The sequence below is a fragment of the Dermochelys coriacea genome, chromosome 3 (assembly GCF_009764565.3).
Source record: "Dermochelys coriacea isolate rDerCor1 chromosome 3, rDerCor1.pri.v4, whole genome shotgun sequence".
Lineage (NCBI taxonomy): Eukaryota > Metazoa > Chordata > Testudines > Dermochelyidae > Dermochelys > Dermochelys coriacea.
In genome coordinates, this window is record NC_050070.1 from 69,878,210 (window position 1) to 69,905,532 (window position 27,323).

At 40.2% G+C, this 27,323-nt stretch overlaps 1 protein-coding gene across 6 annotated transcripts in view; it reads right to left on the reverse strand.

Annotated features, from left to right (window-relative positions):
* Positions 1 to 27,323, reverse strand: part of MDN1 (midasin AAA ATPase 1) — a 164,096-nt gene that overhangs the window by 21,149 nt on the left and 115,624 nt on the right. For 5 of the 6 annotated variants that reach the window (XM_038394958.2, XM_043510648.1, XM_043510647.1 and 2 more), the window contains exons 64-85: positions 26,693 to 26,854; positions 24,660 to 24,933; positions 23,491 to 23,726; positions 22,634 to 22,729; positions 22,281 to 22,375; positions 21,383 to 21,507; positions 18,401 to 18,550; positions 18,026 to 18,135; positions 17,521 to 17,594; positions 17,098 to 17,293; positions 14,165 to 14,324; positions 13,879 to 14,025; positions 11,810 to 11,936; positions 10,296 to 10,401; positions 9,453 to 9,568; positions 5,316 to 5,801; positions 4,346 to 4,575; positions 3,297 to 3,443; positions 2,928 to 3,100; positions 1,862 to 2,023; positions 1,213 to 1,350; positions 308 to 449 (exon numbers count right to left, since the gene is read on the reverse strand). In XM_038394958.2, the coding sequence (XP_038250886.1) occupies positions 308 to 449; positions 1,213 to 1,350; positions 1,862 to 2,023; positions 2,928 to 3,100; positions 3,297 to 3,443; positions 4,346 to 4,575; positions 5,316 to 5,801; positions 9,453 to 9,568; positions 10,296 to 10,401; positions 11,810 to 11,936; positions 13,879 to 14,025; positions 14,165 to 14,324; positions 17,098 to 17,293; positions 17,521 to 17,594; positions 18,026 to 18,135; positions 18,401 to 18,550; positions 21,383 to 21,507; positions 22,281 to 22,375; positions 22,634 to 22,729; positions 23,491 to 23,726; positions 24,660 to 24,933; positions 26,693 to 26,854 (3,652 nt within the window). The remainder of the gene's footprint in view (positions 1 to 307; positions 450 to 1,212; positions 1,351 to 1,861; positions 2,024 to 2,927; positions 3,101 to 3,296; positions 3,444 to 4,345; positions 4,576 to 5,315; positions 5,802 to 9,452; positions 9,569 to 10,295; positions 10,402 to 11,809; positions 11,937 to 13,878; positions 14,026 to 14,164; positions 14,325 to 17,097; positions 17,294 to 17,520; positions 17,595 to 18,025; positions 18,136 to 18,400; positions 18,551 to 21,382; positions 21,508 to 22,280; positions 22,376 to 22,633; positions 22,730 to 23,490; positions 23,727 to 24,659; positions 24,934 to 26,692; positions 26,855 to 27,323) is intronic. The other variant, XM_038394959.1, reaches the window with a different exon arrangement.

Genomic DNA, 27,323 nt, shown 5'->3' on the forward strand with positions numbered 1-27,323 from the left:
AGTTATTAACCCATCTGTAGCATTGTGATAGGTCATTTGACAATAGGAAGGACAACCCATTCATTTGTTCCAGTTCCATGCATCTGTTACAACTGAGGATTGCGAAGTTAGCTGTGGTTTGCGTTTTGTAGCTCTGACTTGTTACTATTTATACTTGATTTTTTTCTATTCTATTCTTAGAGTTGGTTTAAGTGTGTCTGTATGCTTTGCTATGTGAAAGCAGGAACTGTTACTGAATTAGTTAATTGCATTTCTAGAAACTATAAGGGTGATATCTTACCAGACTGCCTTAATGAAAGAAACAAACCTTTTTTGTCCTGTTCCCCATCATGCATTTTCCCTTCAAAGTCCTCTGACATTTCAATTGCATTGTCCTCTCCTTCAATGTCTGGTTTGGAGTCTGGATCCTCTTTCTCCTTTTCTTGATCTTTTTGACAAGTGTCTTCCACCTGGATTATTAAATCAACAGTTACAATGGGTTTGTTTTCAAGATTAATGCTTGGTTTAACACTACCTTGATAAGTAACTCATTGTAACTATTTTTACCTTGATATAAAACCTAACTTCTTAGTGGACAGTAAAGCAGTCAGTAACATCTCTATTTGTTTCTTTCACCTAAACGCATTCTGTGTATTTTATTTTTCAGAACTTGAAATTAAAAAAAAAAAAATTTTCTCTTTCCATGGTTGCATTAAAAAAGAATAACCAACATATTCCTAGCCTTTGAGTTTAGGAAGTTTCATATAAATCAAAATTGCTTACTGAATCCCTCAAAACATACCAGTACCAGAACTATAACCTAATCAATGGTTATATTAGTATTGCTGCCTTTTGTCATTTTTAAAAAGTATAACATTTACAGGATTGAAGGTCTGAACATTTCTACTTTCTACTGTCCTTTTCATTGGTAAAAATGGCCCAAAAAAGAACTTGAACCTAACAGAAACTATTTTGCAGTGTTCAGCAATTTACAGGAGCCAAGAATGCTGCTTAAACATCGAATCTTACCCTGCTGGAATTTAGAAGGAAAAGGCAATTTACTCTGAAAGACCAAATTTACAACAAATTCCACTCACAGTAACCAATGTTAGGGTATACTACAAATTTGCTTTGCTGTGGCTCATGCTAATCCTCAAAATAAATCTTGATTTCAAATTACTGACCAGCGATTCGTTTCTAGTTATCTTTGAACCAAACCACATACTCACATACCTGGTCTTCGTTTTCTATTTTGTCACTCACATCCTTCTTGCCTTCCCCATCTCCAATACCACCTCCCTCATAATCGTGGAACTCTGTTGCTCCCTCTCCAGCTGCATCCTCCATTAATTCTTTTGGCAGACAAAATCCCTAAGAAAGGGAAACATATTTACTGATACATAGTCAAAAATTAGTACTGACAAGTAAAGACAGTATAAGTGACAGTATTTTAAACAATAAGAACAAGAAGTGTTTTACTTTGAGATCCATTTCCTTATACTGGCCCTACTCCTACAGTATTTCTTCCTAGAAATATATATTTGTGCAAATTTGAATAAACTTGAGTAGAAATAAATTGTTTCATTAGCAATGAATAGCGTAAAAAAAGACTCAAAATCTCTAAGCAGTCTCACATTTTTTGTTTGCATCCTATCTGGCACACTGTAACTCTACCACGCTGCAGCTACACGCAACCAAGAAATGAACCAGAAAATCCCTGAAATCTCTTGAAAAATCAGTGGAGAAAGCAAATTTTAGACATTTGTAAGTAAATTCAAACTGTACTTACACAATGTATATATTTACATTTAAACCACTGTAGACTTTTGTCTACATTATGTACAATTAATATCAATCTAATAATGTCTCTAAAGGTTCTTACTTTTTGGGTGAGCTCTGTAAATATACTAGTTAGAATAGAAAGCAATTTCCCAGTACTTCTGTGAGATGCCAAGGAAACAATGAGGTAGAACAGGATAAGATCTGAATACTTGGAAAGCATGGGCATCAGGCGCACAAGTAAGTAGCAGGATTGATTGAAGAACTGCAAATTAAAGACAAGGGAAAAAGAGATTCCAGTCATATAACTCTATCTACATTAAAATGAGTCCTCAGTCAGGGTAACAATACTGAAAACAGAAAAGGAGGATTTGTGGCACCTTAGAGACTAACAAATTTATTAGAGCATAAGCTTTCGTGAGCTACAGCTCACTTCATCCGATGAAGTGAGCTGTAGCTCACGAAAGCTTATGCTCTAATAAATTTGTTAGTCTCTAAGGTGCCACAAGTCCTCCTTTTCTGTTTGCGAATACAGACTAACACGGCTGTTACTCTGAATACTGAAAACATAAATCCTTAAATCATGTTCTACCTTGACTAACTAATGTGTCTGCACCATAAATCCAGTTTAGTTTAACTGGTGCCTTTTAGAAACTCTCCATCCTGAAAAATGTATTGTAACTTTCTGTTCTCAAGAAATAATTGTGTGGAGTGAAGTGACTTATTTTGTATTCAAGAACTCAATTTTAAGCCTAGAAAAATACATGAAAATATTTTTTCAGATACACAGCCATTGGACATATTTTACTTAAATTCCTTTGGTTTTTGGTGCTTTTTCTATCTTTCGCATTTCACAAAAGCAAAACCTTTCTTTCCCTATAAAAAGGAAAGGCTTGTCTATAAGAACAGTTAGTCGATGGCAAGCTAGGATGTAAATCTACCTCGCACTAGTCTGTCAGGCATTAACTGTCCATGTGGACCCTGCTACCATGCAATGGAAGTTCTGCAGTGCACTTTGATCCACCCTGTTTTCACACATCTTTCCAATTCTAAGGATAAATGCAGATTGGTAGGTGGCGAGGCAGAAACAGTGAATATTTATGAACCCATATTGAAATCTTCCTCCCTTTGGGACCACAATACAAAGAGAAAGGGAAGAATTAATTTACCTTATGTTTGTCTGCTGTGCAATCCTCTCCATAAGATTTCAGTCTTTCCAGGAGTTCTGAAATGGCTGAAATTATTTTCTGCACATGCAGAGAATTCACATCAGCATCGAGGTCTTCATCCAAGAGCTGAGTTAAAAGCCCTGACTTGAGTCTGTCGGCTGAGGCTTCCTCTTCTTTGACAGAAATACAGAAACACAAAGTTACCAAAAATAGTCTCTACAATCTCAAAGTAAGAAATCTACCAATTCCTATCCTTATCAAGTTTTCATAGGTAGTTCCAATTAACATGAAATCTGTGATATTCAGTAACAGATGCTACTTAAATACAGGTGTAATCTAAGTGTACGTAATTTACACTCACAGACTTACCATCTTCCTCTGAGCATTTTTCTTCCTCCTTTCCTTCTTCCTGTTTTCTCTCCGTTAAACACTGGATAGCATACAGGACAACATGAATGGCAGTTTCTACTTGCACTGAAAAATGTTCTACAAACCCATCATCTGATTCTTGGTTCCCTTTAAAACATAAAATTGCCAGCTTAATATGGGAATGCATTAAATTTAAATGCATTAGTAGTTGTCATATTTTCCTCATATACAGCACACGTTGCTCTACATGATACGCTGACTGGCACCTATTTAAACTGGGAGAGTTACATTTTTTCCAGGGATAGGCAATAGATGTTATTAGGGATGTGCTGAAAGCTTAATTAAACAAAGAGAAGCAGAGCACTCAGACTTAAAATTTTGGGCAAGGAGGCATTTAATCAACCCTGCAGTGGTCCAGCAGTTCCAGCCCCAGAATCTGGGTTAAGACTTTTGTGTCCACTGCACATTGACCGGGAGAATCCAAAAGCCTGGGAAGTTTAAAAGGACTGGAGCATCTGGGACCAACCAGAGATCTCTAAAAAGGTGGTGGGGGATTGTGTAGCAGGGAACCTCAACATTTTTAGCAAAGCATTCCAACCTTTCAGGGGTTAGCCAAAATGAAATGTGGAAGGTTTGCCCATCATAAAAAGAGATACTCTTAAAGATCACAGAAGACATTGACAATTCTTTGGCTTAAAATATACTCTCTCAAAGCAAGCTCATGGAAGACAACAGCCAACAAAATAGTCTGTTAATTTTCTCCCACGCAGTGTGGGTGAATGTTTACACTCATGGAATTATGGTGCACATAGCGCAGATGGGCACTATACAAGTTTCATCATACATCCCTCCTAAAGTTTTTTTCTTAATCCTGAACCACAGCTACAAAATTAAGCAGACACTATAGACTACACAAGTTGTGTGATGACTTTGCAATGGACAAAAAGTTCAGACTAGATCAAACTAGTTTTACTGTGCACTATGCACATTTCAACTCAGATGTCCTGAAATCTCATTTAAATTTCAAGATTTAGAGGAGCAGTCCTTACCATCACAGTCTGATGTCAAACTGAGAATCTGGGTTTTCCAGGTAGTGAAGTCTGCAGCAGTTTTATTAACTTCCCCTTGGATGTATTCTAGGCTCTTGATTAACGCCATCTGCTTTGTGGACTGTCTACCTTCCATACCTTGAAGAACATATAAGGACTCTATGCTCTGCAACTGAGCTGAGACTTTCAACAAACAGCTCAGCCCTGAACTGCAAACTTCAAAATCTTTCCTGGAAGAAGAAAGAAATGGCATAATACTGAAAGAAACATACATTTAAAATTATGCCTTTACTCTTTAAGATGGAGATTACTTTATTTCCTAATGGAATAAAAGTCATGGAAACAAGCACTGATGCCACCTATACGAAGTATAATATTGCTTAAAGGGTATCTGAAAAGGACTGACAGAGGATGTACTGCTTTGCTTCTTTGTGATGTATAAAAAAAGCTCGAGGTGGTGGTGGTGGTTTGGGGTGTTGTTTTTTTTTAACTAAAAAAAAAATTCTACTTGTATTTTTACATTAGAAATTCATGCCTTGTCTAAACTGGAACTATAGGAATAACAGGAGAACCAGAGACAAATGCTGAGCAACAGAGGGCAAGGAATTTTTGGTTGGATTATTAAAAAGAATTTTTTGGTTTTGTTAATAACTATTTAACTTAGCAGGAGAAGTTAAAGATTCAACAAGCCTGCCTCTTTCAGTTAAGGATGTGGGACATCCCAGTTTCCATCTGAGATTACCAACAAGTACTCCAGAAAAATCAGGAAAGGCCAGACTTGACATCCCAAATATTTCTGAGGTTAAAAATAATCAGGAAAAAAGTATACCTTTCAGATTTTTAAAAAAAATATTTCAAAATGCAGCAATATTGGCAAGATTTTTAATTTACTTCCCAGGTATATTGTTAAATCTTATGAATTCCCAAACACACAGAAAGCATTTCAATTCTATGCATGCACACAACTCACCAGGAATAAAATAAGGTCTCACAAGACTGTTGTCTTATTCTGTCTATATCTGCTTTCACGGTCTTAATCTCTGTGAGCATCTCAGTCATTCTTGCAGACAACTGCTGCCACAACTGATCCTGTTTTCGCATCCTGCATCCGGAGGGCAGTTGTTCTTCAGTCACTGGAGATAGGTATTTTAGCTCTGATTGGATGAGATCAGGTATTCCCATCTGGGTATTTTCCAGATTCTGTTCAGTTCCTTTACACTGGGGAATGTTTGTTTTCATATCAGTCATTACATCATGTCTACAGATTAAAGACTGTTCTCTTGGGCAGCACTGTACAAACCAAAATAGCTGCTCAAGGATCATCATACATTGCATGGCAAGATGTTGCAGTCTCTCAGTCCACTGCTGAATATTATCTTGAGGAGGAAAGGCTACATTATATTCTCTAGTAACATTCATCCTTGAATCAATTTCCTGTATACAACTCAGGAGATTCCTGTTTAGAAGAGTAATACAAGAAGAAAGGTTAAAAAGACTGTTTGTATTCAAATATTGAATCACATTTCCTTAAAGTAGAATCTTAGAAACAAGAAACTATAAAATCAGAAGTACATAAAATATTGGTATAATACCACTTTTCCCATCCAGATACAAGTAACTTTTATTAAAGGACATTTAGGATATTTTTAATTATTTCAATACATTTTCTGATTGATTTGCAATAATCTCTTGAAAGCTAGAAAATGAAGCTTTGTTTAATGACCCTCCCCCACTTTGTACACAAAAGTTCGTTGAGATCCTCCCCCATCAGAATACTGCAGGATTATTAAAAACAAGATTAACAAACTCCCTAGTCTACATTCAATTACTCTTCACTTTCTTCCTCTATTTAGAGTGGATAAATCCTATCAAGACAGCATTTTCCAAATGCTGTATGTTAGAGAACTCATGAAAAATGATCACATGAACCTGCCATAAATTTCAAGTGACAGCAATGCAGCTAAATATCTCTGCATACTTTATGCAGTCAGACTACTGCAAGGAATTATGTGAAGTACAGAAAAATATCAATAAATATTTACATTACTGTACCACCAAAAGGCTCTAATTCAGATTGGGAGTCGTACAAAAACCTAAGAGAACAGTCCCTAACTTAACATCATAGACAGTTCTATAGTGTTACAGAAAGAATTTGTGGGCACATGAGCAAGAGAGTGGAATTGACAGGGATATCAATAACTCATCCAGAAGAGATTGAGAGTGGAATAAAATGCCCAAAGTCAAGGTATTTATTGTGCACTGGTGATAATTTTTTTCAGCCCAAGAGCTGCAAACCCCTACAAACTAAATATCCAACTATACATGATTTTTCTTTTAAACTCTGCTGAGATTTCTGTATTTTCACTTAGAGAATAATGTGTTACTCCTGCACATCTGCGGATGCACAGAATTCATCTGTCCCACATAATATTCCCCCGGCGTATAAAATGTTTTCTGCCCAAGAAGTGCTGCAGTTCCACCTTTTTCCCACCAGAGGCCGCTGTTGCCCCAGAACTGTTGCCACAGCACTTCTGGGGCAGCATGTATTTTCTGTGGGGAAAAGAAAATTCTATGCATGCCCAGTGCTGCAGAATTCCCCCAGAATGCTCTCCCATCGATTTAGCGCGTCTTCAGCGGACCCAGTAAATCGACACTCACTGCTTGCAGCAGTGCCGATCTACCGGTAAGTATAGACACGCCCTGAGACTTCCCCAGCAACCAGCTCACACAATCTCTCTGTCACACTGACCACCCCCACATATTCTGTCTCTCCCTCTCCCCCCTGCCCATGTACCCCATCTCTGCAGAGCGGGAAAGGGGAGACAGGGCTCAGGACAGAGCAGGAGAGCTTTCAGTGAGTGCCTTAAAAAGACAGCACATGGCGTCTCTCAGAAACTTCCCCAGCAAACAGTGCACACGCGCGCACACACACACACACACACACACACACACACACACACACACAGTCTTTCACACTCACCTCCCAACACATACTTGTATTATTATTGTTGCTACTTCTTTGTACTTCATAAGAACGGTCATACTGGGTCAGACCAAAGGTACTCCTAGCCCAGTATCCTGTCTTCCGACAGTGGACAATGCCAGGGGCCCCAGAGGAAATGAACAGAACAGGTAATCATCAAGTGATCCATCTCCTGTCACTCATTCCCAGCCTCTGGCAAACAGAGGCTAGGGACACCATTCCTGCCCATCCTGGCTAATAGCCATTGATGGACCTATCCTCCATGAATTTATTTATTCTTTTTTGAACCTGTTATAGTCTTGGCCTTCAAAACATTCTCTGGCAAGGAGTTCCACAGGTTGACTGTGCATTGTGTGAAAAAATACTTCCTTTTGTTTGTTTTAAACCTACTGCCTCTTAATTTCATTTGGTGACCCCTAGTTCTTGTGTTATGAGAAGGAGTATTTCCTGCAATGCACATATATTCTCTGTAATTTTATTCTTTCAAAGTGTGTTATTTTAGTTTTTTGACTGGTCCATGAATTTCATAATTTTTATTTCTCTCTTACACTTAAATTTAATTCTTTGAGTAGTGAGTTCTAAAATGCCTAACCTGTCCTGGCTGGAGTATTTATCCCTATTGGTAACTTTTAAAAAATATATATTGTATCTAGGCTTTTTGTTTCTACTCGTGGCACACATCCACACATTACCTCAGTGCACATAACAAAATTTATCCTGTACATGGATGGAAAAAAATTGAGAGAACATTGCTCAGGAGCTAGTTGAACATTGAGCCTGGGGGAAGGGGGCTGCAGGGAAACATGGAGATGGGGAGTGAGGGGCAGATGTGCCTGACTGAATGGGAGAGGCTTGGAGTCAGCCAGGGTGTGCATGAGGAATGCTTCCCAACTCCCTAACAATCCTCTCCCACTCCCCCACCCCCAAACCTCCTCCAGATTCACTCCCAGGCTCTTTCCCTCTCACTCAGCTCCTCCATTACCCCTCACTCCCCCAAGCATTCACACTACTTCTGATAAGTGCAGGAAATATAGTTTTGTATTGTAATTTAAATAAATTACTCAAAGTTTCATATTAATATGCCTAGTAAGGAATCTATTTGTCAAAAAATATTATTAGAATCTTTTTTTTTTGGTCTGTATTGTTACAGACATACTTGCTGACAGATATTTTGAAATAAATTACCACAATAATTGAAAATGGCATGATTGTATTGTGTTATTTTGACAAATAAAATATGCAGAATTTTTATTTTTTTGGCACAGAATTTCCCCAGGAGTAAACATGTGTCAGCCACTTGCTAGCCAACTAATTTTCCCAAAAACTTGACAAGCTAAGATATAAGTTAAACCAACTTCAGTCAGATCACAAGGCACTATCACTATCAAATGGCTTATGTTTGACAATCAAAGGATGTTAATATAATTTTGTATTGTGATTCTTTTCTGGTCTTCAGTTGTGTAGCTCTCTCATTTCTCTTAAATGTTTTGATCCTTGGTAGCCTATTTATTTATTAAATTTTCAATCCGTTTGCCCAGATTTGAGCTCAGTTGTGACTCTTGCTCCACATTTTAATTCCAGAAGGTGGAGCTGTTAGTCTACTGAATTAAACACATGAATATTAGAGTCTAGAATGACAGGTTTCAGAGTAGCAGCCGTGTTAGTCTGTATTCGCAAAAAGAAAAGGAGTACTTGTGGCACCTTAGTTTCCACTCTATACGGCTAAATTCAGTGCCTTGCTCTCCTTTTCTTTTCTTTTTTCTTTTTGCGAATACAGACTAACACGGCTGCTACTCTGAAACCTGTCATTATGCAAGGCACTGAATTTAGCCGTATAGAGTGGAAATTTGTTAGTCTCTAAGGTGCCACAAGTACTCCTTTTCTTTTTAGAGAGTCTAGAATGTTGGCCTGAAATTGATGTTTGCACCAAGAGGAGACAAATGTGATCTAATCACAATTCTTTTCCTTTTATTTGAGACATCAGATGTATAGGCAAAAAATACAAAACACAGAAGAGAAATCTGTTCCTTTTATCATGCAATTTTCCATCCTTTTATAAATATTTATAGTCAACCTCCTCTTCACCATTTTAAAATAAGGCTATACTAATAAAATGTGAGATACCTCAGTATAATCCACTGTTCTGTCAAGGCAGTAAGTGAGCTCCTCTGCTTAACAAGCGTCTTCATAAGGTGTGCAGTGAATCCTTTACATCTATCAATGCTACCTAGTCCAATTTCCTGAAGAGAGGTGGGAGAGCAAGCAAAAGTTACTAAAATTGTGTTCAATTACATCACACTGCCTTGGACTGTGAGATCTAACAAGATCACGTGGAAAACAGCATCAGACTTAGTCAATGATTGGATGAGGGAATACCTGGAAAGCCTCAGGTACTGCAGAAAGTGCAGAATAACCATTCTTTCCCCTTTCAATACTAAACTAAAGCCAAAACAAGGTATAGGCACTTTGCTGTTGAAGGTGCTATCTTTTGCATGAAACACAGAATGGAGGCTCTGACCAAGTCTGATCATTATAAATTCCAGAGCATATTTCATGAAAGTAGAGATATCAATGCTATTGTACTGACCAAATTCCACAGTGGATAATTTGGATTTTGTCTACCTAAATATTTTCCACAGTGCAAGAGAGGCTAATGGGATTCCTGTATATGTACAATGCAATAAGCAATTTGGGATGAAAGATGCTGCACATACAATATAGATTATTAAATAACATCTTTGGTTATTTTTTAAGTTATTCACAAAACCAGAGACTCTCAATAGTTTAAAATCACTAAGTTGGAATGCAGACCCAAACCATATTTTAAAGAAACATAGATCTTCTATGACTGTGACTGAAGTCATGCCACCCTTCAGTATCAGAAAATCCCAACTCCCAAGTTCAAAGTTGTAAAATAAAATTCAGATAAAAAACATTCTCCATTTTTGCTTGCTATTACTCCTTTACCTTGGCAGGTGCTAATAATGCTGTCTGAAGCCTAGAGTGGCGTGCAAGAGATCGATAGAAGTACTTCTGGCATCCATCCCAGACAGAAGAGATTTCTGTCAGCAACCTGAAAGAATATGAACAAGTCTGACTTTAAAGACTGGGGGAGGGATAGCTCAGTGGTTTGAACATTGGCCTGCTAAACCCAGGGTTGTGAATTCAATCCTTGAGGGGGCCATTTAGGGATCTAGGGCAAAAATTTGGGATTGGTCCTGCTTTGAGCAGCGGGTTGGACTAGATGACCTCCTGAGGTCCCTTCCAACCCTGATATTCTATGACACATATACAACGTTAGGATCCTGGAAAGCTTAACAGCAGGCCTGGTATCACCAAGTTTAGAGACGCTGGATTTAGCCAACAATTTTTTTGCAAGTTTATTAAATAAGTGAATGATCACATAAGTAAACAGAGTTTCTCTATGGCTGTTTTAGGGGGAAAAAAATACTAAAAAATTGAAGCTACTGAAGAATCTGAGTAGCAATTATAACTGAGACTTGGGGTGACCCAACTCATCCCTATGTGACATTCCAAAATCACTCTACAATTTAAAGGGACACTAAGTTGGAATTTTTTTAAATGACTAAGGCTATGGCTACATTACACATGGTTGTGCTGTTACAGCCGTGCTGCTAAAAGCCATACAGCATAGCTGCTGTTTGTTGGCAGAAGAGAGCTCTCCTGCTGACAAAAAAACTTCCATCCCCCACCAGTGGCAGCAGCTTTATAAGCAAGAGAGCGCTCCTGCCAACAAAGTGCTGTTCACACTGGTGCTTTTTGTCAGTAAAACTTTTGTTGTTTGGCAGGCGGGAGAGAGGTTTTAAACAGCCCTGAACGACAAAAGTTTTGCCGACTAAGTGTCAGCTTAGACATATCCTTAGTCTAGATTCCAGTACAGAATTCTTTGTCCTTATTTTGTTGTTGAGAAAGTAAAATTATAAACAAACCCCTACATTTGGAAGGGATATAAACCCTTATGCTTCAGGGCACAAGACCAAATCTGACTGAGGGGTTTACGAAAAATGCTTCCCTATGGGCAGGTTAATCCGTAACTCCCCGCTTTGGAGACCTTGCATCTTCCTCTCAAACATTTTTTTGGAGACAGGAAACTAGACTAGATGGACCACTGGTTTTATCTTGAAAAGGAATTCCTATGGTTCTAGATTTCGAAACATTCGTTTAAAAAAGTGAAGTGTTTTTCTGCTTCCATATTGATTGAAAAATATTTCCTCCTTAAGCGTTTTTAGTTCTAGTAAAATCGTAGGTGCTACAACAATAGGAATAACATTTTCAGTGTTTACTGACCATATAATTAAAGTAAAAGTAATTCATAGATGTTAAAAAAAAAAAACAAAAAAAACTCCTAAAAATAATCTGGAAAGACTCGGCAGAACAAGTCATTTCAGATGCACTTCATTTTGTAACTTATGTTGACGGTTAATATTACAATCCAAAAGTATAAAATGCTAAGTACATACGTGGCATCCAATTCATGTGTGCAGTTGACTAGGGCTAGTGCACTGTGTAAATCCAAGGGGTGCAGGCAAAGCATATCCTGAGGGTCTTTTGAACGAGACCAAGCAAGGCCCTTTCGATATGACAAACCTAGAAAGACATTAAAAAAAACAAACCACTTATACCATGTCTTCATGCTCTGGTACTTTGATATACAGTATGAGATCTAGTCAGTACTAATTACGCTAACACACACAAAAGGTTTCAGATATTTCTGAGGCCAATTGCCCTTTAGGCAACCATACGTTAGTAGCTAATTCAGGAACATGATGGAGAAACACACAGGAAAGCACTGAATGAAGACAAGCAGACATTTAGCTTAGGGGTGATTTAAAAATGGAGAGTAGTAAGACATGGCAAAAGCAAACCAAAAAATCTGCATCTGAAAGGCAAAAACTGAAGTGTCAAATAAAACCAGGGACAAAGACAATCAGTCTTCACCATGTTATTCTCGCAGTTGTTTTGAACTGGATTAAGTGTAATGTTGCTTTCACACAAGCCAACTTAAATAGTACTTTCAAAGCACTTGTGAATATAATTTTTATAGTCAAATAAGTATTATATAATAGCATCAAATTAATTCAAGTCACATCATCATATACCAAGTTCTCAAACAAAATGGAGAATAACCATGGCAGCAAGCACACAGCACTTTCCCCATCTTACACGAGGAAACTGAAGCACAGAAAGGTTAAATTCCCACGGTGTTGCAGTGGAAGGGATAGAAATTGAACCCATGTGTGACGTCCAGTCAAGAGCCCTAGCTACCAGACACCACCACCTGCCTGCAACATTACATCCATTGACCAGCAACCTTTGCGCAAAGTATCTATTTCACTAGTTATCACAGACCTTTATCAAAGGCAGGAAGTCCATCTATGGGGACAGATTCCACTTAGAGCCATTCATGTATGTCTAAATACATATCTTTTTATCTAAATTTATCTAAATAAAATAGATCTTGGTATTCTGGGAACTACTTATACAACATGCCCTGAGAAATGCTCTCTTTCAAGTATTGCCAACACACAAAAATCATGAGCCAAAATGTTGACAACAGCCATCCATTGTGGCCTATTACAAAGTATTTAAAGTTTACCACACAAATGTGTAAGACCAAAAAAAGCCTAAAGTGCCAGGGCATTAAATTGGGCAATCAGCTTCTACCAGTCAGTCAGTCAGTCTATAAGATCACTTACTGTAAACACACTTACTCAGGCAAGAGATAGGCAAGAGAGACTTGGGTAGGATGTAAGGCTGGGGAAAAGCTGAAGTTTAAAAAAAACTTCAGGAAGCTGTTGAGAAGGCTGCTGGGGCCTGAGGGCCAGTAAAACAATGGCCAAGCTAAGAGGCCACAGAGAAACACTGAAGTATTTGCTTGTGTGGAGATTACACATTTTGTTAATTTCAGTGACCCAGGACAGCTTGTGAAAATGAGTCAATGTGACAAGAATGGAAACGGTGCTGGACCAGTAGCTTTGGAGCTCTCCATTTATCTTTAGAACTTCCTGCACTGCCTTTCTAACATGCCTTAGTTTGTTCTTAAGGGCAAGCAGTTCAGCCTTCACGTCCATTTGTTCCTTAGCTTCTCTACCAATATTACCCACTGAAATGTAGGCCCTTGATCACAGGGATGAGACTGGAATCACCAACTCGTTTCACATTAGCTTTGAATCAGTGAATTGGTATGAGCTATAGAGTCCCCTCCCACTTCTAAAGCACTGACTAAATATTCTGAATAAATTCTTTGAAAAAGAAATCATATTGCATATAATGTAATGCAACACAATTGAATGGAAGGACTGTTCGAATAATCCTGACTAACACCAAAATATTGACCTACATGAAGTTTTGATACACAAATCCAAAACAGTTCAATACAGGTTTACATGCTCTTGAAAACATTATGCACAATGATGCCTCAATTTGGAGAAAGAAACTGGTATTACTCAATGTCTGTGTTTGTTAGCAAAAGTATTCTATCCTACATCTTCTGAATTTTAACTCAAATCACATTTAAACTAAATCTCACCTGTTGTAGTAAGGCTTTTAAAGAGATCTGATAAGGCCCGTTGTTTCTGCATAAGAGTATGTTTGATCTCTGACTTCTGCTTTTCCTTATCTGCAGCCTGATTAATTGTTAAATTCTGCAGTTCAACCACAGAGACAATGATATCACCTGTATGGGAGACAGTAGGAGAGAGACTTGAAACCTCAACATGCATAAACTAATTATGGAAAGGATCTATATACATAGCTGATTAAGAAAATGCTCTTCGATTTTTTTGATCAGGTAGTCGTGTATTTCCAATACTCCCCTGTAAATCGCTCAAGACTCTCCACCAGGTCTAGAAATGAGTTCTTCTTCATAAGAGTTGCACATAACATCTTCATTCGCTTTGTAAGCTTGGGCAAACGACACTGAAGAGATTCTGTATCAAACATAACTCCACCATAGCATTCTTCTGAGAGCACAGTCTGTGAAAATGGAAGAAATCAGCATCCATATCAACAGACAGCTCCACATGGATCATACCTAAGGCTAAGATTATGTCACGGAATCTATGACTTCCCTAACATTTTCTGCTTCAGCCCTGGAGTGGCAGCGGGGCTGGAGCTGTCAGCCAGCGGGGCCATGGAGTCCTGAGGGTGGTGGGGGCCCCCGCAGCTCCCAGCTGCCATGGGGGGGCAGGGGTGCAGAGCTCCGAGCCATTGTGGGCGGTGGGGAAACTTGAAGCTTTCAGCCACCGCAGGTGGCCGGAGACCCAGAGCTCCAAGATCTCTCAGCTGTCGCAGGTGGCAGGGGGGACCCCGAGTTCTGAGCCACAGGTCCTGCAGCTCCAAGCAGCCAGAGGGGGTGGGGGCCCTTGCAGCTCCCAGCCACTGTGGGTGCTGGGGGGGATCCCGAAGCTGTCAGCCACAGTGGCGGTGGGTGCTGGACCCCCTTTCCTTCCCCAAGGTTCCAGGAGCGATGGATTCTTCCTAAAAGTGGGGGGGCCACTAGGCTCCCCCCTCCATAGCCCCACTTTTTCCCCCCAAAGCCCCATCCAGGCTAGAGCTGGGCCGGGGCCCCTCCACCTGCCCTGGGTGGGGGGCCAGAGAATAGCCCCCAGCCCATGGCCCCACCACCCATGTATTCCACCCAGGTACAGGGTCCGCGGCTCCTCACAGCTGCCCATGCGGCTCTTAACCTGACCTGGCTCCGGCTTGGCCTGGGGGCAGGACCTCAGGGGCCGAAGTAAGAGCCGTCCAGGCAGCTGTGAGGAGCCGCGGGCCCTCCACCTGCCCTGGAAGGGGGCCCAGGACACAGGCCATGCCCATCCACTTTCAAAACTGGGAGGGCCATGGCTCCTGGGGCCCCCCTCCCCCAGCTCAGCCCCATTGTGTCAGTTACTTTTAGTAAAAGTCAGGGACAGGTCACGGGCTTCCATGAATTTTTGTTTATTGCCTGTGACCCATCTGTGACTTTTACTAAAAATATTCATGACCAAAATCTTAGCCTTAATCATAGCAACTTGCTGTAAACCAATACTAAAGCTCCACATACAGCTGAAACCCAAAACATTTTATATCTAGTCAGCATATAATTCAAAAGTGTTGTGGCTTAATCAAAATACTGAGTTCAATTCCACATTTTGTCCACACCAACACTTGGGGTAAGTTGCAATATAAATACCATATCTCAATGTCTGTACTTTGAGCCATTAAACTTTTACCCCCAATCGGGGAGATTGCAGATTACGCCACCCGTTCCTAAACCAAATTCCACACCCTTTGATAATCTGTACTTTATTCCCTGATCACCAGAAACTTCTATGCTTAAACTCTGCATCGTTTTCTTTTTACTTCAACATCATCTTAATAAAATTATTAAATCTGTTCTTATCAGTTTAATATCTGTTTCCCAATCCACAAGACAGGGATAACCATACTTATTTACCCCCACTCTGAAGGACTGAGAGGTTTAGTTGGTATCTGCAAACAGCTTTAAAGATACTCAGATGGAAGCTAATAGTTAACTACAAAGTAGCATAATTATAAACCACTGAGAGTGTCAGGAGTTATCCCCCAGGTTGGTTAACAGTTATTCCTCAGGGCTTTATCAACTCGCTTATCGCTTGCTGTGGTTGTTTCATTCTCTCCAGGACAGAATTATCTGCATCATTAAACTAGTAAAAATAAGCTAATAGTTGATAATCAGCAACAGTATGCTTCTATTGCAAGGAATACAATAACGTAAAAGTGACCACATTAGAATTCATAGTAGCAGCCGTGTTAGTCTGTATTCGCAAAAAGAAAAGGAGGACTTGTGGCACCTTAGAGACTAACAAATTTATTAGAGCATAAGCTTTCGTGAGCTACAGCAAAGTGAGCTGTAGCTCACGAAAGCTTATGCTCTAATAAATTTGTTAGTCTCTAAGGTGCCACAAGTACTCCTTTTCTTTTCACATTAGAATTGTATCAGATCCCCTCTCAGACTGCCATACTGAAGTAACAATGCAAGGACGGGGGGGAGGGGGAGAGGGATCAAAAATCAAACACTCTCCCAGTGTGAAGAAATTGAACAGAATCCAGGAAACTGCCAGATGGGAATATCCGAGCCAATTTCATCCTCGCTAATATTCTCAATGAAACTTTATTTATTAACTTTATTTATTATTTAAGTTTATTAACACTTAAAACACTAATACTTCAATGGGAACATGAATCTGTTTCAGAATGTAAACTGGATAACTTCCCCTCTGGGCTGGACTACATGCTAGAGCTGAATCCAGGAAGGCTAAGAGAATTTAGAGCTGAATCCAGGAAGGCTAAGAGTTATCAATTTATTTGAATCAGAAACATCATAGCCCTTTCAGGCAAAAAGGCAAAATAAACCATCTTCCCTGTCACTGTTATTGTACTGACTAGCTAGGTAAAAGACCACCACAGCCAATGCCTAAATACCTGGAAACAATGTCATCCACTAACAGATCCAGTAATCTGGAATACAGATTACTCTGCATGGCAAAGTTTACTGTGCAGTACTGACGCTAAGCATATTCATCGCATTCCCTCCCTCTTGATCGAGCATTTTATCACCCAAATCACAATTGAAAGACAAAACACATACCTTAAAAAACTTTGACAACCCTCAAAGAAGAGGTTTTTGGCACTGACTTGTCCAGAAAGTCATATAAAAACAAAATCAACATTCAAAATCAGAATGCAGAACATATCCTGCTTGTAATTAGAAAAGAAGTGCAGATACCTTGGCAGCATCTGTTCTAGCAGACAAAGTTTTTCTTAATATGCTGTTTAACCTCTGAACTTTTGTCTCTTTGTTCTCAGACTCTTCCTGCCTCTCCAAGCAGTCTAGCGCTTCCTCTTTATCACTCTCAACTAGGGCTGGTCGACAGGGCTCGTTCAGAACAGATTCAAACTTCTTCATGAATTTAAAGAGGGTCCTAATCACCACAGAAAAACACAGGATTATCAAATGTTCTTTTCTTGAAATTTTGTTATCTTCTGAGAGCAGCTATGGTTCTATGGTACAAATGAAACCCCCGTGACATAACAAGCTCAGTGCTGCACAGAATCCAACTAGTAGGAAGTTAGAAATACAGTATGTGCATATACAGTCTATCACACTGGATCCCAAAATGGTCTCTTTCTTCCAAAATTTCCATGTTACCTGTGCGTCTTCTCCACAGACTGTTTTATAGCCCAGAAGCTGACATCATTCCACTTAGAAATTTTCACAAATTCCTGTAATAGAAGAGAAACTGCTAATGAAACATTCCCTAAAAATACAATGCAGTATTTGCTTTTAAAAGCGATCACAAAAAAAGGATGCATTAAGATGAGCTGACAGCCCCGAATAGCAAGGCATTCATGTTCACCTTCTGCTAGTGTACACATTTGAGCTGGAAGTATTGCACAGACAATGTGGTTAAATCCATAGGGGCCTCATCACTCTGCAGTAATCTTTCTGGTTAAGTGGAACTGACCAACTCCAGACAAAAACTGCAACCAACCTCCCACTCAGCTAATTTTCACACAAGGTGGAGTGTGAGGAAGGCTTCAATAGGAATTTCAGTAACCAGCAGAACTATTCAGTACAGTTCAAACAAGGACACCTGCTTCACTGCTCCTTCGGAGAATTCAGCACATTGTCTGAGGAAAGCTTCTATTCTTACCTTAAGTTCTTTTTCTATAGGCTGACGAAGTTCAGTAACCCTGGCTTGTACACATTCTGCAAACTGCTTGTAATAATTATATAAGTTCCACAGAATGCTGCACAGCATGTCTGGAAGAGAACAGAGTTGTAACAACAAGCTTCTTTCAAAAAGATAACATTTTCTTCAATATCAACATCCATCTCTTTGGGTTCATGAAACCCAGCAATACTGATAGAAACTATGAAAAGCAGGGCAGCAGCCACTACAGTAAGTGAGCTGTATGTTGCACCTGTGGACTCTTGTAAATCAGTTTCCAGTGTCTGGAATCATGGATAGTTTATTGCTCTAAAGGACAAGTTATGACCCATTTACAAATAATAAAAAAGTACTTACCCTTTCCTTCTACTTGAGGCATTAGCAGGACATGACAGTGGAAAACCAACAGTGCTTGAAGTCGTGTATGAAATTCCCCCAAGGTAGATCCTTCAATAAAAGCTTGCAGCGTGTGGACCAGCACTGTTAAGCTCAGCTGCTCATTGGTTTCTGTGATTTCATCAGGGTGGGATTTTAAGGAAGAAAAAAAGAAAATTCCAACTGAACATTTTCATTTGGCTGTTATAATCTGTATTGTGAGAGTCCAAATCAGGATCTGGCTCCCTCAGGCTAGTTTCTGTTAGGGCTGTTGATTAATTGCAGTTAACTCATGCGATTAACTCAAAAAAATGAATCACAATTAAAAAAATTAGTCGTGATTAATTGCAGTTTTAATCCGCACTTTTAAACAATAGTATACCAATTTAAATTTATTAAATATTTTGGTTGTTTTTCTACATTTTCGTATATATTGTATTATGTGTTGTAATTGAAATCAAAGTGTATATTATTTTTTATTATAAATATTTGCACTGTAAAAATAATAAAAGAATTATTATTTTTCAATTCACCTCATACAAGTACTGTGGTATAATCTCTCTGTCATGAAAGAGCAACTCAAATATAGATTTCTTTTTTGTTACATAACCACACTCAAAACGAAAACGTACAATTTCAGAGCCTACAAGTCCATTCAGTCCTACTTCTTGTTCAGCCAATCGCTAAGACAAACAAGTTTGTTTACATTTATGAGCGCTAATGCTGCTCTCGTATTTACAATGTCACCAGAAAGCAAGAACAGGCATTTGCATGGCACTTTTGTAGCTGACATTACAAGGTATTCATTACAAAGCCACCATTCCAGAAGACATGCTTCCATGCTGATGACACTCGTTAAAAAAATAAGCGTTAATTAAATGTTTGACTGAACTCCTTGGGGAAGGATTCTATGTCCCTGCTTTGTTTTACCTGCATTCTCCCACATATTTCATGGTATAGCAGTCTCGGATGATGACTCAGCACAAGTTGTTCATTTTAAGAACACTTTCACTGCAGATCTGACAAAACGCGAAGAAGGTACCAATGTGAGATTTCTAAAGCTAGCTACAGCACTCGACCCAGGGTTTAAGAATCTGAAGTGCCTTCCAAAATCTGAGAGGGACGAGGTGTGAAGCATGCTTTCAGAAGTCTTAAAAAAGCAACACTCTGATGCGGAAACTACAAAACCGAAACCACCAAAAAAGAAAATCAATCTTCTGCTGGCGGCATCTGACTCAGATAATGAAAATGAACATGCGTCGGTCCGCACTGCTTTGGATTGTATCGAGCAGAACCCATCATCAGCATTAACACGTCCTCTGGAATGGTGGTTGAAGCATGAAGGGACATATGAAACTTTAGTGCATATGGCACGTAAATATCTTGCAACACCAGCTATAACAGTGCCATGTGAACACGTGTTCTCACTTTCAGGTGACATTGTAAATAAGAAGCGGGCAGCATTATCTCCTGCAAATGTAAACAAACTTGTTCGTCTGAGCAATTGGCTGAACAAGAAGTAGGACTGAGTGGACTTGCAGACTCTAAAATTTTACATTGTTTTATTTTTGAATGCAATTTTTTTTTTTACATAATTCTACGTTTGTAATTTCAACTTTCATTATAAAGAGATTGCATTACAGTACTTGTACTGGTGAATTGAAAAATACCATTTCTTTTTTTTCTTTACAGTGCAAATATTTGTAATAAAAAAATAAATATAAAAGCGAGCACTGTACACTTTGTATTCTGTGTTGTAATTGAAATTAATATATTGAAAATGTAAAAACATCCAAAAATATTTAAATTAATGGTATTCTATTATTGTTTAACAATGGATTAATCGCGATTAATCTTTTAAAATCGCTTGATGGCCCTAGTTTCTGTATGAACCCAGGGAGAGATATTCTCTGTCCTGAAAAAACTTGCATTCTAATTTGAAACAAGCCACAACAATAGAAAGGAAAGAGGAAGATAAGTGGTAATAAGATCATATGATTGCAGAGGTCAGGTACATGCACAACTTGATCGTTCCAAATCATTTTTTTTATTTTCAATCTCTATGAATAAAAGAATTCTCAACCATCCCAGACTACCTCACAATCTAGAGGTCATCAGTTGTTCAGTTCCTTGTAGGCTTCATAGCAGAGGAGGGTCTCAGAAAAATCTGAAAGTCCTAAGGATAGTGGCTTAATGGAACCAACATCTGGACAGTATGTGGGGTGGTGGTGTGGAGAAGCAAAACCACTTTTCCAATTGAAAAAAAAAACCAAAACAACAAAAACCAAGGGCTTGTTTTGAACAGTCCTAGAATCAATATAGCTGAGCTTGAATGGTAAATTCGGCATGAAAATATCCCTTTTTAAGGAGGGGACCCTTCCCTGCTGCAGAGGAAGTTACTTTTGATTTTGCAGCTTTAGAGAATTGCACGCTGAGCATGTGCAGCTGTTTTACACTAAGCCTGTAAAGTGGACATCAGAGGACAGTTGCTGTGCATGCTATGTGATGAAATAACTGTAAAGTGTGCAGAGCCAGAGGGCACTTTGTATGGTGTGCAGAAGAGAGCTCAGGTTATGAGTTCAATGTGCCTTCTGTGGCTGCACAGAAAGACTCCCTCGCACAGACCCCCCAGCTTAAAAATACCACTTAGTGTGATGCATGACTGCTGAAGTTCTACTTCTAACTGGTCATATATCACAGGCATTTTAGGAAAAGCAGAACTAGGAAGGTGTCTGTACTAGAGAGAGGAGTACACATTCCTGTGAGATGTGTATTTAAGTGACAGTAAAAAATCTGCAATACACATTGTATTTGAGTAATAGTATGTGAACATGTACATTATTATAGTACATTCACCCAAGGGAGCATGAATTAAGGTTGTGTGGTATTTTCTGTCTAAGTGCTTAACTGTGCACCATTAATTGATGGAGCTGTAATATACATTCGTAGCAGGACAACAGTTACCTTCTGTGCTCCCCTCAGTTTGTTCTTGCATGTACTTCTCAATCATTTGATGGATTGAGAACCAGTGCTTTGTGGATTTTTCTGTGTGCCGCTTCATACTATTGTCCAGACTAACCGACCAGCAGCTGGAAACATAGGTGGGGGAGGGAAACTAAGATTATTATTTTCAGGCAGAAAACTGTGTGTGTAAGAGATTACGTAACAGGCATAACTAACCACTTAAGTTCACACCTTTGTCACTACCACCTGAAGAAGCATAACCAATGCCACCACTAGCATCAGGACTTAGGTATTTTGCCAGTCAGAGCTGAAAATATATTTTGACCGCCCTGGCCCCCAGAATGGCTGAGCAAACAAACACCAAACAACAGACACACAAATGTGGCACTCAGGGCAACAACCCTGACTAGCATGATGGCAGACATTAGGAAAACATGTTCTACATTCAAGGTAGAGGTTTCAGAGTGATAGCCATGTTAGTCTGTATCAGCAAAAACAACGAGGAGTCCTTGTGGCACCTTAGAGACTAACAAATTTATTTGGGTATAAGCTTTCGTGGGCTAGAACCCACTTCATCGGATGCATGGAGTGGAAAATATAGGAGCAGGTATAAATATATAAAAAGATGGGCGTCACCGTGGCATTTTTTCATGTATTTATACCTGCTCCTGTATTTTCCACTCGATGCATCTGATGAAGTGGGTTCTAGCCCACGAAAGCTTATGCCCAAATAAATTTGTTAGTCTCTAAGGTGCACAAGGACTCCTCGTTGTTTTTATTCAGGGTGAGGTGTACTTCTGAAGATACTGCATTAAAACTAAGAGCTTAAGATATGGAGACAATGGTGCATGACACTTAAGAAAGAAATGACCAACAGTAGGGAACTGACAATTCTTACTTTAACTCCAGTCTACGCCACTGGATGATCAACTGAGTGACCAAATCAAGATGTTTCTGCAAAGACAAAGTTCGACTTGCATTCTCCTCCCAGTCCTGAAAGAGAGAAATTCCTCTTTATGGAAGACGAGAACTCACACTGGAGAAAGAGGCATTAAGCACGACAGAACATTCCCCCTCCATAACCACACAGGCTCATGTATTTGTGACCAGCACTGGATTTCACAAAAAGCTCTAAGTTGGTTTTATTATAGTACCAACACCTAGGTCACGGTCTCTTGCCACAATCAATGATTTTACCTGCAGGTGAGCTATTAAGTTGAGAAATTAAAATGGTTTCCTTTCCCCTCTTACCTGTGACTTTGCAAGCAGAATCTCTAAGCCATTCAGGAACTTTGAGAGAGGACTGGAGAGTGGGAAGCTACGGATTCTGTCCATCACAACCAAGAGCTGCAACAAGACAGACATAAGTGACAGATGAAGTTTCCAGCTCAGAATAGTTGGTCAACCCACATGCAACACTTGAGTTTGAGCGAATCTACATTCAAACGACATCAGTGCTCCTCATCTTTGAAAAAGAGAAAAACTTTTTATTTTAAAATGGCCTCTCCATTTTAGGATTTAGACCAGTGAAAGCCAATATTACACTACACATAAAAACATCACATGTGGCCCAACGATAAGAGCTTCAGCCAACATTAGGCTTATGGTACTTAGCATTGGTCTTCAGTAAGCATAATGGACTAGCTCCAGAGGGAGTCGCATCAAATCCTACCAAAGTGAAAGATTAGAGAAAGGAGAAGACCCTCACTGTTGAATAGAAGTTACTCTGGAAAACCTGGAGCCTTAAATGAACTTATACTGAACAAACATTGTCTTACAAGTCATTAGAATGAACTTTGAGGCTTTAGGATCTGTAAAACTCAGCATATTACTTTTATATTTGAATTAAAAATAGCATGTGTTTACATGAACAAACTTATCAATGTTATGTAACTGGATCATGTTGCTGACAGGTAGCTAACAAGCTACAAAATTATCCTAATTTACAAGGATATAACTATATTCTTACTGTAAAACATTAATTATTTCATAATAGCTAGGTAATTAGATTCTGATGTGTATATACAAACACACACACTGGGGTGCATTACACAGACACCCCTGCCCATACCCCTATTTACCTTGAAAGTTTACTGTAATGCTCTCACCTGCATAAGTGCAGGGTGTTCAGGCCATTCTTGCAGTAACCTGTTTACTTCTTTAGTGAAGTTATCAAGTACAGGCTGGCACTGTCGAACTTGCTGAATATTAGGGTGCTGGTAAAAGTCATACGGGCCATCTTGTTGTATGACGAGATCTGAAGTCACTTCCTCAAAAAGTGTATTTTGGAGAAGTGTGCCAACTAAAAGCTGGCTGCCAAGAAGATAATCATTCATTTCAGCACCTAAGAAGCCAAAAAGGAAGAACTCATACATTCTCTGATCACTTTTTCATTCACCAGAAACCTACGTTTGTTTGTATGCCTAGAGCTTTATCCAAAACCTTAAGACGTATATTTTTCAAGTATGAGAATGTTTAAAGTATGAAGCAACGAAGTGTGAATGCAGAAGGAAAAGGCTTAAAAATTCAGGTCTGTTGTTTTACCAGATATTTGTACAGCAATAAGTTAGCCTGATATACAGCATGCTCCCAAAAATGGTTTGTGGTTGAATGGACAGAGTGGCAGGTAACTAAGCAGTTCTACTCTGAGAAGTGATTAATATCATATCCTGGAGAGTCATGTATTATTGTTATAATTATTTCCATATCAAACATATTCAATTTGCAAGTAAACATCATGTTATCCTCCCCCTCTTTCCCTCCCCCCCATTTCTAGCCCCGCAAACTCAGTTTAGGAAAGGAAAAATCAAGCTAGGTTTTCTTTCTTCCTCCCTCTGGTAATTAAAGCCTTTCCAATCCAAATTAAACCCACAGGGAACGGTGCAACCCCACTGTCTTTAACAGGGCTGCACAGATGCAAGAGATTGGAATGTCATCAGTTCCTCTGATGAATCACAAAAGGACTAAGATCCAGCTCACTCTTTCTAGTTGGTTCCACGTGGCTGAAATGTGGAATGAAAAAAGGCTGTAAAAATCTGACACAGAATTCAGAAGATATGATTCTGAATACACACAGGGAACAGGTCTGTTAAAAGGTATCATTTTTGAGAGATCACTTTTCAGGGCAGAGCCATGGTTAGTATCTTATACAACACCAGGAAAACACTGGTCTAAGATAAAGTATACTTAATCTGAAACAACTGCAGGTAAAGCTTAGGCATTATCAACAACCTTAAGAATTAAAACAGTATGCCTGAAGTACGACTAACAGCCTTACCTATCAAGGGATAGAAGTGTGCCACTAGAGAAGCACCAGTCTGATAGCAGGAAAGAAATGCACTGAAATAATGTTTAGCTTGATGTGGGGGCAGGCTCTGTTGATACCACAGGGATCGTGCGAAGTTTAGGCACAACTGCTGATGAATCATCATCACTGTTTGCATTGAACTCTGGGATAAGAGAGTTATTTCAGTGGCTACTGAATCCTCTGAGTCATCTTCATTTTCCATTTTTTCTTCTAGACTTGCCTGAGCTGTGATATCTTCAAAGTCCTGTAAGTCACATTAAAATAATAGTTAACTTTACCCTGCCTTTATGCTACATTTACTATTTGTATTGCAGTAGTGACCAAAGGCCCTCTGTGCTCGGCACACGTAGCAATGTTTACTGTCCAATCTGAAAAAAAGACAAGTGACCTTAACAATGGGCTTTTCTTCACACGGGCTAGCAGGGGTCGATTTCGCAGGTCTAGTGAAGACCCGCTAAATTGATGGCAGAGCGCTCTCCAGTCAACCCCAGTACTCCTGCTCTCCGAGAAGAGTAAGGAAAGTCAACTGGAGAGCATCTCCTGTTGACGCAGCCCAGTAAAGACACTGGGGAAAGCTGACCTACGCTACGTCGACTCCAGTGTGAAGAGGAGCCCAATGAGAGAGAAGGGGAAGAGAACATAGTTACACAGGCTAGCTATATGCATAATCTGGTGGCTTCAAGCAATTTAAGGGAAAGGAAATAGGAAGCAGAAGTACTCTCTTTGGCAGACTCTTCAGGATCAGCAAGTCTTGCCAGATCACCATCAAGTTCTAGCATCTTACTATTGCATAATAAGTGTTCTCACTACATTTAGGAACTGCCTATAGTTCAGGGGTGGGCAAACTATTTGGCCCAAGGGACACATTGGGGTTGCAAAACTGTATGGAGGGCTGAGTAGGAAAGGCTGTGCCTCCCCAAACAGCCTGGCCCCTGTCCCCTAACCACCCCCTCCCACTTCCTGCCTCCTGACTGCCCTGCCTCAGAATCCCCTACCCATCCAACCCCTCTGCTCCTTGTCCCCTGACCACCCCCTCCCAGGAACTCCCCCCGCCTCAACCGCCCCCCTCAGGTCCCCACCCCCATCCAACCCCCCCTGCTCCATGTCCCCGACCCCTATCCACACCCCCGCCCTCTGACAGGCCCCCCCCACTGGGATTCCCACGTCTATCCAACCCCCCCGTTCCCCATCTCCTGAACGCCCCCCCCGAACCTCCACCCCATCCAACTGCTCCCTGTCCCCTGATTGCCCCCATCCAACCCCCTCCACTACCCTTACCATGCCGCCCAGAGCAGCAGGAGCTTGCAACCCCGCTGCCTGGCCAGAGCCAGCCACACCACTGCGCTGCCTGACAGGAGCGGTAGGCCAGAGCACTGGCAGTGTGGCAAGCTGAGACTACAGGGGAGGGGGAGACAGCAGGGCAGAGGCCAGGGGCTAGCCTCCCCGGCCGGGAGCTTAGGAGCCGGGCAGGATGGTCCTGCAGGCTGAAGTTTGCCCACCTCTGCTGTAGTTTATTCATCTGAACAACAGTAGACTTTGGTTTCAGAGTAGCAGCTGTATTAGTCTGTATCCGCAATATGGCTAAATCTATATTACAGCCTATGTCGGCATAATTTATGTCGCTTAGGATTATGTGAACAAACCGGTCCCTGGAGCAAAATAAGTTACACTGACATAAGCTTCTCCAGCCAACAGAGCTTCTGTCGTTTGTGGAGGTGGTTTTATTATGTTGACAGGAGAGCTCTCTCCTGTCGGCATAGAGCGTCTTCACAAGACGCACTGCAGCAGCGCAGCTGAATGTGTAGACATGGCCTTTAAATCCACAGACTGTCCACAAACTAAAAAGAACAAAATATTTTAACAGTACACATAGAGTGCTCAAAATCCTTCCCACATTCTTCTCCTGGAGAAGAGAGAAACTGATTCATTTCTCCCTATGTAAGAACAAAGTTAGTTTTTTAAAACTGTACAATGCATCTTTCCATAAAGTGTTATTCTTCTACCTTCTCATAGAGAGGGAATCTCCTCCTAAATTCTCTCTCTTCCTCCTCTTCCTCACTTCGCCCCCTTCCATGGCTCTTACTCCTGTATCTGTACAGACTGCTTTCTTGCTCCTCCTGCTCCTGGGTGCAGCGCTCCTGTTCATCCCATTCATTTATAATTGCCTGAAAAACCAGAAAGCTGTGAAAATTCTTCAGAAATTATAGCACACACAAACCCCACTTGCCTCAGCACTGAGGCAATGTCTTTGTTTTTCACAGTATCCAATATTATTACATGTGTCCAAATCATGTTGAGTGAGCACTGCAGTAACATTTCACTTGTAAATTCCTGGAACATCACACCTATGACTACTGTATGAAAAAGATCATGCAAACATGGGCCAAATCCTACAGTTAGGGCCCTACCAATTCATGGCCGTGAAAAACATGTCACAGGCCATACAAATCAAACCTCCCCCATGAAATCTAGCTATTGGAGGGGAAGGGGAGGGCTGGGGTGCCCCAGCTGGGGGCTCCTATCCTGCACTGGACTCCAGCTGCTAGTCCCAGCTGGGCTGGGGAGGGATAGAACTTACTCTTCCCCTGCACAGCCACTTTTGGTGGGGAGATCAGACCCACTTCTGGAGGCAGT